The following is a 19647-nucleotide window of genomic DNA, read 5'->3' as shown; positions in this document are numbered from 1 at the left end:
ATTTTCTTTGTACATATGCAGGAAGAATTTTGATAGAAGTCAGTACATTCTTGGTGTTAATGCCGATTTGATTTTATTTTTTCCTCTCTTTTTATTTAATTTTAGGTATCAGTCTTTCAAAGCTCTGTTCGAAGTGAACGTCTCTCAGTTGGTATATGATGTCAAAACTTATTTTTGGAACATGTAGAAATACCAAAAGGGCTCACTAATCTTCTAACAAGATAAAATTACTTCTGAAGGATAAAATTACTTCTGAAGGATAAAATTAGCACGCTGGCACTTTTCCAACAATTATATTTTTACAGCCCTACCGTGTGTAATATACAGTGTGTTTCTAAAGAACCAGTACTCTGACATGCATATTCCTCATGTCTTTTGCAAACCATCTTTTGAAAAAATTTTTAATATGGTAATTATTTTTTAAAAAAATCTCTAAATTTTTATGAAGAATATCTTATTATTGCAAGAAATAAAATACTAGTAATGAAACAGGATTCAAGAAAAAATGGTTAAAAATAATTAAAAAACATAAATGTAAGTTATGCTTATAAATGTATTCTAATTTTTCTAGCTTTCAGTGAGTATCATCTAAGAAGAGAGAGGAGTGTGAAAGCAGGAGTCAACTCTAGTATTATTAGCCAGTTTTTTGGGTAAGAAAAGAAAGCGTGAAATAAACAACCCAGCCCAGATTCCAAAAGCAGGAGCGACTGGAGCGATGCAGCAGAAGCACACGGATCCCATCACCTGGAGTCCAATAAACAGAAGCGGACCTCTGCTAGCCTGATTTTCTGAAAGACGGGAAACAAAATATAGGGCTAAGGGATCAGTTCTTTTAGACACAATAAGTTACCAACAACAATCTGCTGTGCCCTGCACTACTCAGCATACTCATAAATGATCTGGAAAAGGGATGAGTAGTCAGGTCACAAAGTCTGATGAGGCCATCAAGTTACTTAGGTTGATAAAGACGAGACAGCCTTCAAGGGCTGCAGACAAGTTTACGAAAAGGAGTGACTGAGCAATAAAATGGCAGATGGAGTTGAATGTAGATAAATACCGAGTGATGCACAAGGAGGGGAATGGTCACCACTTCAGGTACGAAAAGGCGGGTTCTGATCTGGTCATTACTTCTCAGGAGAGAGAGTCCTGGAGTTACGAAAATGGCTCCATGGGAACGTCAGTCTGGTGCTCAACAGCTGCCAAAAAAAAAACAATATTAAGAAGTGTTACAAAATCAGTGGAGAACAAAATAAAGGACATCTTTTTGCTGCCACAGAAATTCGTATTTTGCTTGCATCTTCTCTATAGGTAAAGAATCATAGAAATATTGGTTGAGAGGGACCTCTGCAGGTCACCGGGCCCAACCTTCCACTTGAAGTAGGACTATTGCCAACACTAGATCAGGTCAGCTGCGGCTGTCTCTAGCCGAGTCTTGGAAGCCACCAAGGACGGCGATTCCACAACCTGTCTGGGCAACTTGTTCCAGCATTGCATGATTCTTTTGGTGAAGAACTTTTTCCCCATGCACAGTCTGAACCTCCCAAACCGCAGTTGTTATTGCTGAACACAGCTGCCCAGTGCAAGCAGATCTTGCTCCTTGTTTTCTGCCTGCCACTGCCAAAAAGTGCTTGGCTGCATCATCCTTCAGAAGCTGGTCCCTGCGTTTCAGTAGCAGGACAGAAAACAGGAGCGTCTGCCCTGTAAAGCTCAGCTAACGTAGCTATAATCCTTCAGGGTGGGAGAGGGCCTACAGGGCACATGATGGAGACTTATAAATGTGTAAGTGGCTTGTAAAGGATGCATCTTGTGATAAAGAACTAGTGAGCATCGAACAAAGATAGTAGTAGCCAGGTTGAAAATACACAAAAGGAGGCAGGTTTTTGCACAAGACGTGGTTGACCTGTGGAACTTGTCACTGCAGCAGGTTGTAGACACTGCAAATGTCTGTAGGTTTAAGGGGAGACGGGCAAGTGCCTGATGGAGAAATCCAGTGAGGGTTACTAAGGGCATAGAAATGACATCTGCCTCAGAAAATCTCTGAGATTGAAATATTGGTGGCAGGGAAAGTGCTGGAGGGGACTATTGCATGTCCTTGCCCTGTACTAACAAAATACGATACTGGTCCAGCGAAGCCCTTGGTCCGACCCAGAACGGAAGCTCTTCTGTTCAAGAAATTGCTTGTAAAACTTAACTACCTTACGCTGATTTCTATCTTGCCTTGTTAATTAAACTGGGAATTCTTCAGCTTGTTTTGTCAGGCACATGAATAATTATTATTACACTTTGGTTTTAAGTTGTACACACAAACGACAACAACAAAAACAGATCTTCCAAAAAACCTAGCATTTTGAAGAAATCAACCTCAGTGTTCGAAGTGAAACTGCAGGGCGCAGTTACTGGCCAAAGCCTTATTTCCAACCTATTTATATAATTGGTTCCACTCAATTTCAGCAGTCTTTGAAAGGAAGGATATGCCTAAGATTAGGACAACGAAACGACACTCTGGAGATCTCAGTCTGGTCTTGAGCAACGCCACAAATTTCCTGCCGGTTTTGGCAAATCAGTGGACCCTCATCTAGCGTCAGCCGAGTCTTCAGCAGCTGGGCTCACTGAAACCACTCAGGTGAAGCACTTCCAAAAGCCCTTAGTGAAGGAGCTTTTCACGACGTCCATCTACGTAGCAGCAGAGTGCTTCAGGGAGGACATCGCTTTAGTGCAAGGGGCTGATCCACGGAGCAGAGACCACCACGGAGAGCCTTCTGCCTTGGAAGGGGAGGCACCTTCTCCCGGGGCGATGCGCGTCCCCGCCGCGCAGGCAGAGCCCCTTCTTCCCACCCCATCCCGGGGGATACCGGGCTCTGCCTCCGCTCCCCTCGGCCCTCCCCCTCTCGCCCTCCCGGCCTCCTCCCTCTCTCCTCCTTTTTCTTTTTCCTTTTTTTTTTTTTTTTCCCCTGCCTTTTTCCATCCCCTCCCCCGCCTGGGAAGACCCGGCCGCTCCCCCCGCCCCGTCCTCAGTAGCCGCGGGCGGCGCGGAGCTGAGCGGGGAGCCGGGACCCCGCGCCCCCGGGGCCGTGGCCGCCTTCCCCTCCCTTCGTCCCTCCGGGCTTGCCAGGTACGCGAAGCCGGCCGCGTGGGGAGAGGCTGCCCCGAGGGACCCGGGCGTGGGGGCTGAGGGGGGCCGCCCGGGGACCGGGGACCGGGCAGCCCCGGGGGAACACCCGTGCGGTGATCTTCGGCGGTGTCTTTCTTCCTACCGGGGGGTTGTGTCTGTGCTGGGTCTTTTGCGGGGGGGCAAGGACCCTCTTCACCCTTCGGAGCGACCACTCCTCTGGTTCGGACGCACCCCCTTCGCGGTTCTCCGGGCGCTTCCCGGGGCCGCCCCGGTTGGAGGGGCTCGACCCCCCTCCAGCCGGGGCGGCCCCGGGCAGCGGCGGGGAGGCGACCACCCCCGGACCCGGAGGACCTGGGGCGAAGAGCCCGGCGGCGGGGAGGGTCGGGAGGAGGAGCGGGCGCTGCCGTGGGGCCAGCCCGGGACCCGGCGGGTTCAGCCGGGCCGGCCGCCGTTACCGGGGCCGCCGGCTGTCCGGGCGCGCCATCCCGCGGCCGGGACAGGGGAAAACCCGGCGGAGGTGAAGCCCCTGTCCCTCCCCGCTGCCATTCACCCCCCCGGCCCTCTTTCTTTATTTCCCCCCGCGTGTGTGGTTTCAGCAGTGGGCTGTCGCGCCCGCCGTGTAAAACCAGTTCTTCTGATGCCTGCTGAAGCGGGTTCAGTTTTCTAAGAGCCGGGGGTCCGAAACCCGTGCACCTGCGTACAGGGTGAGCATCCCCGGAGGAGCGACGGGTAAGGTTAGGGCAGCGGTTTCTTCCAGGGAGCGTGAGGTTTCCAAAATTTGTTTTCTGTTTTTGCTTTGTCAGAGCAGAACTGTGAATTCCAGCTTTCAGGCCATTTCGAGAGTAAGGCCAAAAGCAGTTACAGGAACTGGTTAGTGTAGCAGCCTCTAATATTTTGCAGTCTCAAAATTGCATTTGGAATTATGTACGTTTAATTTTGACATTTGCTGACTTTCTTACAATAAGAAGCAAACCCCAAAGCGGAGGCTACACCGAGCAGACCAAGATGAAAGGCTGCCAGATAGTCGGACACAACTTTTCTTCTGTCTGAACTACATTGACATGTAAATTTCCTCTCGAATAACCTGAAGGGAAACATATTCTAGTTCTGCTTGACTACAAGGCTTCCCCTGAGCATTTGAGACACGTTCTGCTGGAGTAAGAGAGGTTACACTGACAAAATATTTGAAGGATATCCTGAAAGTTTAGGATGTGGGTAGATTTTGTCCTGTGAATGCAGAAAGATTTAATGTTGGAAGCAAGAACTGAGGAGAATTGAAAATACTTTCAACTGCCTGGCAGCTGGAATGCCACCAAACATCTGGGTTTGGAAACCGGAGGAAGAATTTCAACATTTTCACAGAGCTGGGGATCTCTCTCTCTCTTTCTAGTTTCCATCTTCTTCTGCCATCTCTGAAGCACCTCATCCTACCATAAAGACAGAGCTGACTCAAGGCTTCTAATTACTGTAAGCCAACCCAAAATGCATATGGGAAAGGGGTGAAGGAAAGGAGAGGGCAGAGCACCTTGGGGTTTGGAGGAAGAGTGGAGAACAGCCTGGCAGCAGGTTTGAGTAAGATGTTGAGGGTTTCTTCTTGCATCCAGCTTGTAGCCTTCTCGGGGCCTTTCCTCCGTCCTCTGGAGGCTGTATTTGCAACCGTCTACACATTTCCATCCCCATCGTTTGGCAAAGAGGAACCTCTGTGTTCCCCCTTGCCAGCAAGCTGTACTGGGCCATGGCAACCACTGATGATGCCCATGTTTGAAGCTGCCCTTGCTTGAACAGTAGAGATCGTGTTGGTAAAGAGAGCTTAAGTGCGTGACTGTAAATGACAATGCTGCCTCGTAGGACCACTGCTCTGGTCTGTAATGAGAATTACTGTTTTCATCAAGTTCCTCAGTTTGGACTTCTTCCAGTTCTACTGAAGTGCAGTTAGTTCATTACAGGCAACAAGTGGGTCATTATAAATGATGAAAATCTTGGCTTCCAAGACTGCTTTTGTAAATAGTGAGCACTTTAGTACGGTATTCCAAATGGGAGGCTCCAATGCATCTAGTGAGAGTTGTGTGTTTTGTTTTATTCTTTTTAAAGAGTGGCAGAAGGGAGTTGTAGTACTCCACCCATTTGCTTTCTGAAAGTCTCTATATAAAACAAAGTTAGTTACGGGTGCAGATGGGAAGACTTCAGCTGTCACAGTGGAATGACATCAATCCAGGCACCTCTAAGACTTTCTGTATGAACTATCAGTCAGTGAATGAACTTTCTCTAGGGCTTACGAAATTCAGCTACAGAGAAATATCAAACACCCAGACCCTGAGGAAGGGCGGAGAAAGGGAGGAGTATTCTAGGAAAGAACCTAGAAAAGGCATTCTCGAGGCTGGTGGAAGAACTGGGTTTCTTAATACCTTGTATTTGTTCAACAGCTACACTGAGGCAAAGAAAATGAAAACCAGCTTTTCCGCATTAATATCACATTACTTATCATCAAACCATGCTAGTTCGTGGCAGGCTGAAAATAAAGAAAAGGAGGTGCTTGTCATACAGCTTAACGGTTTAACTCCATGTCATACAACATACAAGGAACTCATTGATGCAGAACATTGTAGAAGCAAAATTTTATACGGGTTCGAGGGATGACTGGGTGACTTTATGGAAGAGAAATCCAGTGAGATTTCCTCCTGCTACAGAAGCTACCTCTGGCTTAAAGTACGTGAGGCAAGCGGTTGCAAGCTAAGAGAGTATGAGGGAGGAGTGACATACATGGTTGCCCTATTCTTCTGCTCTATCCTAAGAGTCCACATTTGGCCACTGTCAGCAGCAGGGTTTTAGGTGAGGTGGACCTTGGGTCAGGCCAGGAAAGCTATTCTTATGTTCTCATCATAGTGTATCTTTATTTTGACAACTTATCATTTATCCATAGATATGTAAAAATCATCATTCCTCTTCAAATTTAGTACTAATTGAGGAACAACAAAAGCAGTTCTTGAAAGTAACTTCATACATAAAAGTTCGTGTTTAAATATGTGCATTTTTGATATACTAGTAACCTAGGCTGGTATGGCCAACTGGTGTCTCTCTGCAAAATCTTGCATCTGGGATGACTCTGCTCTGCTTTCAAAACTTTCAGATCTCTTTTAGTATGACCACATACACCCCAGAGCTTAAGCCTGTGAGTCACTGTAATCTCCAGACATCTTAAGAAAGCCCATACATCTTCTCCAAAACCTGAGTTAGCTACTTTAAAGCCAGGGTGGATATGTTTATACTGTATTGTAAAATGTGTCTTATGTATATCCTAGTAAGTAAACTCCGGGTCATAGTTGGTGTTCCATAGAGGCAAAGGTGAAAAAACATCAAAAATTATGCTAAAACAAAACCACTCTTTCAATTTTGCCTCAGAAGCAACAAGCTGTGTTCGAACCGTAGTTCTCAGTTAGCTAAAAAGTCATAATTGTTGCCTCTTATAGACAGGACCTTCGTCTATATGGTGAAGATGCCTCAGAATTATAGGAGTCATTGGTCCATTACACAGCAATTAAAGTGACGTTACCACTTCTTTTTCCACATTGCACATACTCGTCTTTTTTCATGTTAGATCTTTAGCTAGCTTGTAACCAGGCTGTGTCACTGGATGGCAGTCCTCGTAGTATTCTAAACTAAGCTCCAGCAAAGGAAAGCGGTTATCTTTGCCCTAGTTTACACTGCCATTACAATGTAAACCAGAGAGCTTAACCACATACATATCCTTGAATTGCTTGGCTTTTAAAGTTTAATCATAGGCCCTTTCTTTCTGCACAGCTGAGGTTTCCATGTAATTGAAAAGAAGGACATGAGAACGGAGCACAGCTTTCCCAGTGACAGCGGCCAGTAGTTGCTTAATGCCATGGACATCACTGCTGCCAAAGGAGAAAAATGGTCTTTTCAGTAATGTTTTCAGCTCGGAATCAAGACTTCTGGGTTCAGTTTCTGGCTCTGCCACAGACTTCTAACAATTTTACATTCTTTCTGCGTATTTCCCAACTACAGATGGGAATAATACTGCTTTCTGTCTTTCCCTTTTAAAGTGTTAGCTCTTTGTGTGGCGCATCACCCCATCTAGGTGGGGCTTTCCACATGTGACCATAAGACACAAACAGCACAGTTCCTGCAGCCTTTGTGGGATCCTGAAGGAAAAAGGCATGTGATGAGTCAGCAGACTTGTCCCTCCTACTTGGCTGGGCTTTCCTGCGTGTATATAACCAGGACACTCCTCTAGACCAGAAAGCTTCTAAATTCCTCTCTCATCTGTCCCCTCCAGCCACAGATTTTCAAATTCCCTGACATCCTGGGAGAGATTCAGGCTCCCACGCGTAGGAAATCAATAAGGTTTTGGTGGCCACGGCACACGGGGTGATACAACACACGCTCTGCAGGAGACCCATGAGCACAAGAAGACCAGAGCAGCAGAGGCTGAAAGCATTTAAAATGGGACTTGCCGCCTTGTTTAGGTGCCCAAATTGCTCCATCTGTGACAATCAAACAAAATAAACTTGGAAAGGGGAAAGGAGATCTTTCTAAGTTGGTTTCTGGGGAGACCAATTAGCGAAGTGCCATTTTCCATGGCAGGCAGATTCACAGGTCTTAGCTGGGTGAGTGTCGTGGTTTAGCCTGGCTGGAGACCAGGTGCCCACCAAAGCCACTCCATCACTCCCCTGCTCAACTGGACAGGGGAGAAAAAGGACAACAAAAGGCTTGTGGGTCGAGATAAGGACAGGGAGAGATCACTCACCCATTACCATCATGGGCAAAAAGGCTAGACTTAGGGAAATTTGTTTCATCAAATCAGAGAAGGGAAATAAGTAATAAAACCAAATCTTAAAACACCTTCCCCCCACCCCTCCTTTCTTTCTGGGCTCATCTTCACTCCCGTTTCTCTATCTCCTCTCCCCCGAGCAGCGCAGGGTGACAGGGAATGGGGAATGGGGGTTACAGTCAGTGCATCACACATTGTCTCTGCCACTCCTTCCCCCTCAGGGGAGGACTCCTCATGCTCTGCCCCTGCTCCAGCGTGGGGTCCCACCCATGGGAGACAGCCCCCTCCGAACTGCTCCAGCGTGGGTCCCTTCCACAGGGTGCAGTCCTTCAGGAACTGGCTGCTCCAGCGTGGGTCCCCCACAGGGTCACAAGTTCTGCCAGCAAACCTGCTCTGGCATGGGCTTCTCTCTCCATGGGGCCACAGGTCCTGGCAGGAGCCTGCTCCAGCACGGGCTCTCCATGGAGTCACAGCCTCCTTCGGGCATCCTCCTGCTCAAGCGCAAGGTCTTCCATGGGCTGCAGGTGGAGATCTGCTCCACCATGGACCTCCACGGGCTGCAGGGGCAAAACCTGCCTCACCATGGTCTTCTCCATGGGCTGCGGGGGAATCCAGCGCCTGGAGCACTTCCTCCCCCTCCTTCTTCACTGACCTTGGTGTCTGCAGCGTTGGTTCTCCCACGTATTCTCACTCGTCTCCTCAGCTGCAAAATGCCATTATGCAGTTTTTCCCCCCTTCTTAAATACGTTATCACAGAGGTGCTACCACTGTCACTGATGGGCTCGGCCTTGGCCAGCGGTGGGTCCGTCTTGGAGCCGGCTGGCATTGGCTTTATCAGACATGGAGGAAGCTTCTGGCAGCTTCTCACAGAAGCCACCCCTATAGCCCCCCCGCTACCAAAACCTTGCCACGCAAACCCCGTACAGTGGGTAATGCAGAATCATTGGTGACTTTTAGGTCACTTAAAGCTGTTACTTTTTGGCCATTACATGAAAGAGCGCAATTAGTCTGGTTTCCTAAGTGTTCCTAAGTCTGTGTGTACTCTGTGTGTAGTCTGTCCATCCACCTCTGCTTGGATCCCAACTTTTGAATGTGACTTTTGAATATGCTGGTGGTTTTCAACCATGTTCTACCTACAACCAGTGGCTACAGAGAAGAGAAGCAGAAGCTTAAAAGATAATTTTGTTTCTACAGGATAAATAGATGGGATTACTCACACTGCTGCCCCCACTGAGGGAAAACAGGTAAAACTCAGCTGTTTCCACCTTCCAGCAAGTAGCTCAGCATGGATGCTGGCTGACTGGTCTGCGCCCATCTTGCTAGAGACTGTTGGAAACATTAGAGGCAATACAGGGACTACCTGAGGCATTCCTATTTTGAGCAGAGTGTTAAATTCTGTTCCACTGATGTCAGTGCTAATACTGCATGAATATACTTTGAAAATACTGAGATAACTGTGCACATTTCCAACATATATATTCAAATCTCTCTTTCTTGTTTTAGAAAAAAATAGACAAAATGGAGCACATGTTACTGCTGTTCATATTTTTCATACCTACATTGGGTCTCGCTAATGGAGCGGAAACTGAACAAGATTTTACTTGGCACTTAAAGAAAATTCCCCAGATCGTGAGCAAAAGAACTTTCTCCCTTGACAGCCCTAAATTTGAAGCTCAAACCAAATTAGAGCTGAACAGTGTATGTGGAATTGAATGTCAAAGAAAATTGCCAGTGCCAAGCTTGTCTGACTTGAAGGACCTCTTATCCTATGAGACCGTTTTTGAAAACGGCACACGGACCCTGACTGAAGTGAATGTCCTCGGAATAGTGCCGGATCCAGCTGGAAACACAACCGCACAAAGGTCTTCAAGAAAGAAGAGGCAGATATATGGAACGGACAGTAGGTTCAGCATCTACGACAAGCGGTTTATGACCAACTTTCCATTCAACACAGCAGTGAAGATCTCCACCGGCTGTAGTGGCATTCTCATTTCCCCCAAGCACGTCCTAACAGCTGCCCACTGTCTGCACAGTGGCAAGGATTATGTTAAGGGCAGCAAAAGACTGAGGGTGGGCTTGATGAAGACGAAATCCAGAGGCGATGGCAGGAAACGCAAAGGTGCTAAAAGAAGTAGGAGAGAAGTTTCTGTGGCCCAAGAGGATCCCGAAGTCACCACAGAACGACGGCGACGATCCAGAGGGGGTGGGAGAAAGCAGAGGAGATCTGGGAGGCAGCAGGCGACCTCAGATGGGATGCCCTCCTTCCAGTGGACCAGGGTGAAGAGTACCCATATCCCGAAAGGCTGGTTTAAGGGTGTCTCGGGGGATATTGCCCTGGATTATGATTATGCTGTTCTTGAGCTCAAGCGTCCCCACAAAAGGAAATACATGGAGCTAGGAATCAGCCCAACAATCAAAATGATGCCTGGGAGCATGATCCACTTCTCAGGTTTTGACAACGATCGATCTGGGCAGCTGGTCTATAGATTTTGTAGCATTTCTGATGAATCCAATGATCTCTTTTATCAGTATTGTGATGCTGAGCCTGGGTCCACTGGATCTGGTGTCTATCTCCGCCTTAAGGAGCCAGATAAAAAGAAGTGGAAACGCAAGATCATCGCTGTTTACTCTGGCCATCAGTGGGTGGATGTCAATGGTGAACAGCAGGATTACAATGTAGCAGTAAGAATTACTCCTCTCAAATATGCCCAGATTTGCTTCTGGATACATGGGAATGATGAGAATTGCACACAAGGCTGAAGAGAGCTGAACGCGACTCGCTTAGCACCCATATTAACATAGAGTGAAAGTCTGCTGCCGCAGTTACTGGAAGAACATCCATCAGGATGTTTCTGAACTCAAAGCTCACAAGTAATGTTATGGTGACTTGAGTAATGCTGAGTTGCTGGGGCATGGGTAGAATTGTCGAACAAAATATTTTTAATTGTAATCAACCCTAGATATGCACCTAAAACCCCAAACTATATTTATGTTTGCAATTGTGATAAATTCCAATCATTCACACCAGAAAAAAAATTACTACACCTCTTTGTCACTTTTTTTCCTAAGGGAAGGACTGAAACTTCTCAGAGTGACATTGTTAAACAATATCTAGTTTTCCAATGGATTTGCTTTTCTCAGAGGTCTGTTCCAATTCTCCAAATGCAAGTTGTGCATACAGTACATGGCTGTATGTGCAGAATGATCTGGAGAACTGCATGAGAGCAAGACACTAATTTGGCATTCTCTAAAGACCACAGGGCCACGTTGCGAAGCAGCAGTCTAATTCATGCTGGTTAGTTTGGAAATCTTCCTCCTCTGGTTGCTGCAGGAAGACTTCCATGGAAATCCCAAATTTCTGTAGCTGAGGGATAGACCTTAAAGACAAGTTTCACTTCATTGCTCAGTAAAAGCAGCAAAGAGAAATCAATGAACATAGAAGTTTCCCTGCCTGGAAGAAGAAGAAACATCAAGACATAATTTAATGCCTTTTGAGAAGCTATAAAAGTCTTAAACACATCCATTTGCATTCCAATTAGTATTTGGAGAGCTGTATGTTTAGTTTCTAGTCAAATGTGTAGCTTTACAGACTGGGAGAAGTCACTGACTTCTGAAGTGGCTATTTGACAATCATATAGAGCTTCACAGATGATAGATTTTTTTGGGTGCTAACCATTTTTGCAGCTTTTATAAATGACTATTATAAGCATTCAGCTTCATAGATAGGGTAGTATGTGTTAGACTGGGAGCTGAAAAGCAATATTTCGTGTTGTCTTTAAATGATTTTGCAAAATGGGTAGTTTTAATCACATCATGTTCAGACTCCACCTCAACATGTGTTGCAGGGTTAGACTAAAAAATTCTCCCAACTAAATGATACCACTTTCTGAATGGTAGAAGAACTATCCTGTACGTTATAACAGGTATCTTGTTAGGTAGCAGCAGTAGTTAGCAAATAATTTGATTCAATACGTTTGCTGAACCATATATTTAATGAAAACAAGAAGTGAGCTTGACTGTTATACGCCTATAGATACAAATCATCTTTTGAAAAATGTTTTGGTTTTCATTGCTACACAAGCCTGTATCTTTTATTTTATATCAAGATTTTGAAGCGCACAGGATTGCTATGGTGCTATGTTAATCTTATAAAACAATACTGTGTATTTCAGATAACATCCATTGGGTTTCATTAGTTTTGAGATTATTCAACACCACAATATCTCATTTTTTTGATCACAAGTTTATGCTGACCAAAATACTTTTTCTTCCTGTGCAGAAGAAAAAAATACAACAAAATTTTAAACTACTATTTGTCAGTATCTTTAAAATATGCTTGTAGCATCTTTTGATGAAATAAGATCATTTTTAATAACCCACTTTTTTTCTAGATGACCAAAAGTATAAAACCTGACACTGAATGTCCAGGCAACTTTCTTTGTCATATTATTGCCAAAGCATAAATATTTAAGACTTGCTTCCATACCATAACTCTAACAATATTTCATTAATTGGAATTGATCTCACTTTAAAAGAAATTATTTAACTTCAGCCTTTCCAAGGAACACTTAACTTGTTTTTTTCTTCCGTTGTGTGATTTTTTGCAGAAAAACTGATAATAATTTTTAAAGTTTAGAAAGTTATGTCTAAGATTTTAAGGTTATTTTTTTTATTGTTGTTGTAAACATCTCTGTTAAGACATATGGCTTTACTGGCAGTGATTTTAAATCATCTCGGTCCAGTATTTAATACTCTTACTCTATGCAGTGGGCCTACAGTATTCTTTAGTTGGCTCTGTAAAGTTTTTAAGTGCCTTTTTCCAGAGTTACTGTGAGAAATAAGGTACCACATCGTCAATCGATACAATTCAGCCTAGGTCCAAAACTGGTCAAGATAAGGTGGCTTAGTAAATTCCTTGTTTCAGTGAATCTTATTTAGGTGTACTCACTAGGAGCAGAAGTATAACCTTTCTTTATTAGTTTCGGAATCAAGGACAAGGTAAGAATGAGAAAAGCTAATCTCAGCTTTCAAATGGTCTTGTTGTAGTAATCATCTGCTATAAATACCTCAGCCCTGACCTGAAGTTCTCATACCAGGGTGATAACAAAAGTTTATGCTCAGAGGATAAATATTAGATGCTCAGCGCTTCATTCTATGGTACTAAGAGATTTAAGAGGCTGACCAGAGCAACACAAAAATTAAACAAAACTCTCTATATATTCAAGCCTCTGTGTCTGAGTGCACATGCACAAACACAGGCAAATATCTGCGCTTGTAGAGCATGTGCCATTTTGACTGGGTCGGCGCCTTCAGGCAAGGGAATGTAGGCACGAGAAGACATGAACAAAATGTTGTTCCTGTTGTAGTTGCATGCCAGGCAACGTTTCAGTCTGCCAGTTGGCCTTGATACAGAAGGAAATGCTTAATGTAAGGCATTGTGACTGCTTACTACAGGTACTTCTGAAATAGTTCATAAATCAAGTGCTTTCACACAACCCCAGGAGGTCAATGTCTCATGTAGAGCTCTTGGTACCAGCCACTGCAAATGGGACAAGAATTTCTGAGCTGTGGTTATCTCCAATTTCCTTAAAAAACCTGCAGTTGGTATCTAGTTATCTATGAGAAAATAAGAGGAGGGGTGTTCTTAGTAATTAGATCAGCTCTGCAGTTGTCTAGTACTCAGGCATCAAGGCTGAGTTCCCAGCCCAGAAGGGGACAGAGCCCTTGTGATGTTTCCCCAAAGGATTTTTCCCTCTTTCAAGTACCAGACTGTACATCCTTTGTTTTCATCAATACTAATGCTTTTCTGTAAGAGTTGCTATATTAGATCTTTTTCTTTAACTGCATTCCTGGCTTTGGGAAAAACAAACTCAGTCAAATCCCTTTTCTGCTAGGGGGCTACTGGCAGTTTTCAAAGTTAACAAGTAAGTTTTTCCTTGGCCAGAAATAAACCCCGCATACAAACTGTTAACACCCTCAGACCAGCTTCTGCGAGGTGTTTGTGCAGGCGTTTAATGTGGGGCTCCGAGGCGTACGATGGAAGTCAAGGGGATTATCTGCAATGTGAAAAATTCAGTCTAAGTTTGTATTTTCTTAACAGAAGGAAAACACAAAGGTAGGCTAGGTAGCAAAACGGTTTTTGTTATATGAGGTTTGGAGTACCTGATGCTTTAAAAATTGCTTAAAGATACTCCTTGACCCAGTTTATAATTTACCATCCAAATTTTGCAGATTTATGAGTCTGTATGGAGTATGAATCAGCACAGAATAAACTCATCTGCATGTGGAGGAGAGAAGCAGCTGGGGAGTTCCTCCTATTCTGTTGATAAGGGATGAGCTTGCAGCAAAGAGCAATGAATGCAGAAAGAGAGAGCAAGAGAAGTAGGTGGTATGGCAGACCAGGAAGGCGGAGGTGTTATGCGAGGGATAAAGGAAGTGTGAAAAGCAACAGATGAAATGGCTGCGAGGTAGCAGAGGGATCTGTTGTAAGGAAGAGTAGGCAGCTGGCGAAGGCAGAACTGTATAAATTAAGATGTAAAAATCACAAGTTACATGAACAATCTCCTTTCGCTGTTAAAGATGAGGCTGTTCTTCTCAGCCAACAGCACCAAGGAAAGGGCTGTGAGAGGGCTCAGGTTCCAGCAGGGACCACTAGCAGGCAGGAATTTTTGACTCTGATCTACAATCCCTGCCCGAAGTCGCAGGGATTACACTTGTGCTCGCTTAGGGTCCTTGGGAAGCAGCAGATCCGTGTCCTGGACAAAAGGCTTGGCAGCGTGAACCTCCCAGCACACCGGGTCACCAGGAATGCAGGGAGTAAAGGGAGTTTCTTTCACTTGAATGTTTCTCAAACCTGACATTTTGTTGGGATTCCTGTAAAGGCTGTTCCCCATTGGAAAAACAAACAAACACAATGAACAAGAAATCTCAGACCTGAAGCATTTAAATGGTGGCTCCATTTTTTGCCTGTATCTGCGAATTTTAGCCAATAAATTTTTTTTCAAATACCTTCCGTTTGTGTTTGGTATCCTCGTAGAAATTTAATCAGCTGCTTCTAATTTTAAAGCACAGGATATTGCAGATATGTCCATATACAAATTCTAGGATTAAAGAATGAATGGGGAAAAAAATAAAGAATATTGTTAAACTGAAAGCATAAAATTGCACACTAATCTTCAAGGATTTAGAAGTGTATTTGAGTCCCTGTTGCACCAGCCTTTTGCTTTGAGTGCGAGATAGCATTTGGGTTAAAAACCTCCAGAGGTAGATTTGATGGTTCTTTAATGTTCTTAACTTTTTAAAGACTGACAGCAAACTTCAAAAAATCTGTTTTTACAATATCTATAACTGCAAAAAATGACAACTCATTTGGGAAAATAAATGCAAACCTTTTCTATATTAAGATATTATACAATGCACATACTCTGTTAATAAATATTTTCCGTTGTTTTTCTTTTCCTCTGTCATGATGTAGTTTGTTATCTATGGTGGTGTTACACAAACTCCATTCTGTAAACGCTTGTAACAGGTTATCAGTGAACCATCTGGAATGTGGTCTTACAAAATATTAATGTCTCTTTAAATTCGTTCTGGGAAGAAACCTCTCTGTCTACTCCTGTCTTCAAGATAATTACTCCATGAGCAAATTTGATGAGTAAAAAAAAAAATGTTTCAGCAAGGAAATGACTCACAGACTATGCCAGAACTTATTAATTCTGAAATAACTAATTAGTGCTGTTTCTGCTGTTAGTTATTGTTGTATTTTCTACCCCAGAGAGCTGTTGAACCAGGCCAAATTAGAAGCGCGTAAAACATTACAGTCTTGGTTCTCAGCATTATCTTAACTCTCTGCCCTGGAAACTGGCACTGATTTGATCACTGACAGTAAAAGGAGAGATTTTTGGCAATGACAACAGCTGCTGGAAATATTTAATGGAAAGTTTAGAAATGGTTACAGCAGTGATTAACAGTGTGTCTAATACAACCAATATTTAACAGGGGTCTGGCAAGGGCTTCCCCGCCAGCTCTGGTGGTCCTTACATTGGGGACAAATGAGGGCCACAGGGGAATAAATAGGACCAACAGCTTCATCACCTGGGCCAAAGTCCATTTGGGGCTGGTGGCAGGATCTAAATGTTTTCATTGCTGGAGTTTACTTTTTGCCACCTTCTGGGAGAATGTCTTGGTGCCCAAGAAACGCTCCTCTGCCCCTACCCAGGGAACACAAACAGAGACCCTGGGGTGACAGCTCTATCCTCTGCACCCCAAGCCACTGGCAGGGCTGTGGTTACTCCAATGGAAGATATGTTCCAAGATGTCCTGTGGGTCTCCAACTCCCTGGGATGCCCTGAGAGGCTTGAACTGGCATCCTGCCCAAATATCTCTTCAGCCCTAAAATGTTCTGATACAGCCCAGTTCCTTGTGCAGGTATTTTCTTGTCATACTTCCAGTTCCCATCATCTTTAACAAGCGTTCAGAAGGCCTTCACCAAACAACGGCAACTCAAGTCCACCAAAGAAGTGGCCTCTTATGCTGGTTATTATGCAGGTATTCCCAAAGAACTGTTCATTCCTCCTACTTGGAATATGTCCCTAAGCCTTGGTAAGGGCTTACCCTTCAGCCGCTATTGCTCAGAAACAAGATCAGATATACTGGAAAAGCGGCACAAAAATTTTACAAAGATTGCGCCTCTTGGTACTTACGCACTCACCGTAGTTACTGCAGTTGCTATGACTCCACTTTTTTTCCATGGGAAAGAGTCTGAAAACATCGGATGAAACCAAGTTGGGCTGGTTTTCAGATAAATTACTCAGCTGCCCTTTGGCTGCAGTTGCAGCATTCTCCCACCCCTCCCCTCCAGTTTATTTTCCAGCTTTATGGATTAAATGCTTGTTTCAGCTTTGCTTAATCAAAGATGAAAGCAGCCAGGAGACAGCACATGGCAAAGGACCCTTTCTGGCCATACGTCTCCGCGGGCACTTTGAAGCAGGGTGGGCCCCAGAGGGAGGACAAGAGGACGCAAAGGTGAAGACCGTGATCAAGAGTAAAAAAGCGCAGTGCCTTACTGAATGGAAGAAAACATGGTTTCTGTTTTTCCTACAGTGAAAGGCAAGCCTAGTTTTTACATTCCTTTGCCTTCTCTTGAATGATTAACTCACCAATGAAATATTGTTGGCTCTTGTAGAGGAGCGAACCAACCCACTCAGTGGCGGGGACGCAAAGTGCTCTCGAATGCCAGCAGGGGCTTCCCCTTCCCAACACACACAAAAAAGAGAATGCAAAGTTACCCCACAGGGGGTTTACTAGTAATATGAAGAAAAAAAAATTAAAAAGTAATCTCTAAGACAAGCATCATATGTTTGTTTAAGTAAAACAGGGATATTTTGATAACTACATATGCATAAAGGCAACAGAGACTTTGTAGATATGTATGGCATATGGGTTTTTCTGCCACCCTCATCTGTGAAGGACATGGATGCGTTCCAGAGCTGCGGTGAGTTACGTGGCAAAAGAACAACCAGTTGCTGGTTGTCTGCCCCACAATCTCCCCACAGGGGCAGGGATTCAGTGTGCTACCAGACTCTTGCTGCTTATTGAGTTTGGACTCAGACCCAGTCTTAAACGGTGGACAAGAGCAAAGGCTTCCAGGCATGTGGCCACTGGCATTTTAGGTTTTTATACATTTTGCTGTATGTATCCACAGAGGATGCATGAAGTCTGTTTTTCATAATGGCTTCAGTAACCAAACATCGCACCACATTCTCCTCTCATTTACAATGGTGAACCTTACTGGGAAATCTGACCCACTCCATAGCAGATGTATTTACATGTTATAGAGCTTTACACACTAGACATTTATCATCCTTAAACAGGTTTATTTCTTTTAGAATTAATGAAAAGGAACACAATACCCAAACGGAACATAGCTTTGACAGTGTACAATTTAGATATGATACTTTATTGCTTGTAAATGAACCTGTTAGAACAGTGACCTGTGATTAAGTAATGCTGTTCATACAACTGACGTGCTTGAGTCCTTCACTTCATGCTTATTGATTTTGGGACTCAATAAAATCAGACATCTGTGCAATAACCAATAAGCGGTTAGCCTTCTGCTCATACTGTGAAAACAGGGTCCATAAGCTTTAAAAAAAAAAAAGCACTGCCACTAACTGTATTTTATTGTATTTTATTACCTTTAAACTGATAGAGAATTGTCTTTACGGGGTTATGACTTTAGAAGCAGTGTTTGTTCGGTTAATTTGCTTTACGACTCAATGGTACACCCCACGCACACACACAAGGAGGGGCAGCTTGCAACTCGTCTTCAGCGTGAAGGCTCTGCAGAGGTTGCATTAGCTAACTCCAGCTACAAGCGTAAAAGAAATGCCATACAGTATTTGTGTGTTTCTTCTCAATTCAGCCTTCACCTTTACATCCTTCACTTTAATGGCATCAACTTTGCATATTCCTATGCTCTACCCATTTATCATCAGGCTAATGAAGCACCTTTTCTTGATTTTCTTTTACATATCAGAAAGTTTACATACAAGCCACTTCTGAACTGACCGATGTGATTTTTCACCTTGATGCTAGCCCTAGGAACTGTTTTTCGCGCCTTTGCCTTTTATCTTATGGCAACTATTTTTATAGCGGGGAAAAGTCCTGGCTCTCCCTGCTCCAGTAATGTATGGACTTGATGCTGCTGCTCTCCACCAGGACAGCTGGGAAACATGTGCCTCAGTCCTGCAAGCAACAAACTCCATCAATTCCCGGTTCACTTCTGGATGCTGCTTCAGACTTCTTTCCTCAGTTTTCTAACAGCTGTACGTCGGGCATGCACACAGCTGAGGGATGACGGTGGCTCTGGGGAGCCTGTTCCCTGCTCCACTGTAGAGACCTTGGATGAAACGCAGCCCAGGTGGGCCCAGACCCCCTCCTCCCAGTATCCCTGTCACTGATGCATAGGCTCAGATGTCCCTTGTCCTGTGAATTTTGTGCTCTGCCTTTCCCACTACACACAGCACATCCATCCCATCCCATCCCATCCCATCCCATCCCATCCCATCCCATCCCATCCCATCCCATCCCATCCCATCCCATCTGGAAAGGAAGCTCCTCCACTGAGCGAAAGAGTGCCAGCCAGGGCCCCAGCCAGGAGCTGCACTGATGGGGTCTCCCCATGGGTCACCCCGACTCCCCTCACTCCAGCCTCTCCTTCAGCGCCTCGGTTAACCCGAGCATCTTCACAGTCCCACTGTGCCCGCGTGTCCTTGGGGTCCTGCCCTTTGGAGGGCAGCTACTTCTGCTATTTGTAAAGCATCATTTGCAACTTTGTCTCATGCTTCCCAGCCCATCTTGAGTTTTCTCTGTTACTAATTCCACTTTTTAATTTTTTAAACTGAGCCCATTTTGGAGTTTCACCTCATTTTCTACCTAACACACACCAGGCACCTAAAATTCAACGAAACAATAAATACTGCCCAACTGGCATAATGCCCACTGGCTCTAGACACTGAGGAAACGGGCTGTCTTCCCGAGAGAAACCATTTCAAAGTGCTATTAAGGCAACGGTTGCAAACAGAGAACTAAAGGCAAGATCACTGCAAGCAAACCAGAGTTCGTAGCTCCAAAACATCGTGTCAAAGCTGGAGCCAGCCTTGGGAAAGGCTTTCGTAAGTTCTGAGTCAACGTAAACATGGGCTGCCAGCTGAAGGAGCAATATTGTGACGTCCCTTACAAA

The 19647-nt window shown here is 44.6% G+C and overlaps 1 protein-coding gene and 1 long non-coding RNA gene across 2 annotated transcripts; one reads left to right on the top strand and one right to left on the bottom strand.

Annotated features, from left to right (window-relative positions):
• Window positions 1–48: 48 nt before the first annotated feature.
• On the bottom strand, window positions 49–3502 carry LOC142360599 (uncharacterized). Its single transcript, XR_012763227.1, has 3 exons — window positions 3255–3502; window positions 1058–1196; window positions 49–788 (listed from the first exon to the last, which is right to left on the bottom strand). It is a non-coding gene; the product is annotated as an uncharacterized LOC142360599 (long non-coding RNA).
• PRSS35 (serine protease 35) lies at window positions 3034–15315 on the top strand. Its single transcript, XM_075414439.1, has 2 exons — window positions 3034–3112; window positions 9408–15315. The coding sequence occupies exon 2, from the start codon at window positions 9423–9425 to the stop codon at window positions 10662–10664; it is 1242 nt and encodes a 413-aa protein (XP_075270554.1). The 5' UTR covers window positions 3034–3112; window positions 9408–9422; the 3' UTR covers window positions 10665–15315.
• Window positions 15316–19647: the final 4332 nt, after the last annotated feature.

Source organism: Opisthocomus hoazin, chromosome 2 (assembly GCF_030867145.1).
Source record: "Opisthocomus hoazin isolate bOpiHoa1 chromosome 2, bOpiHoa1.hap1, whole genome shotgun sequence".
Lineage (NCBI taxonomy): Eukaryota > Metazoa > Chordata > Aves > Opisthocomiformes > Opisthocomidae > Opisthocomus > Opisthocomus hoazin.
This window is presented reverse-complemented; position numbering and strand designations above follow the sequence as displayed.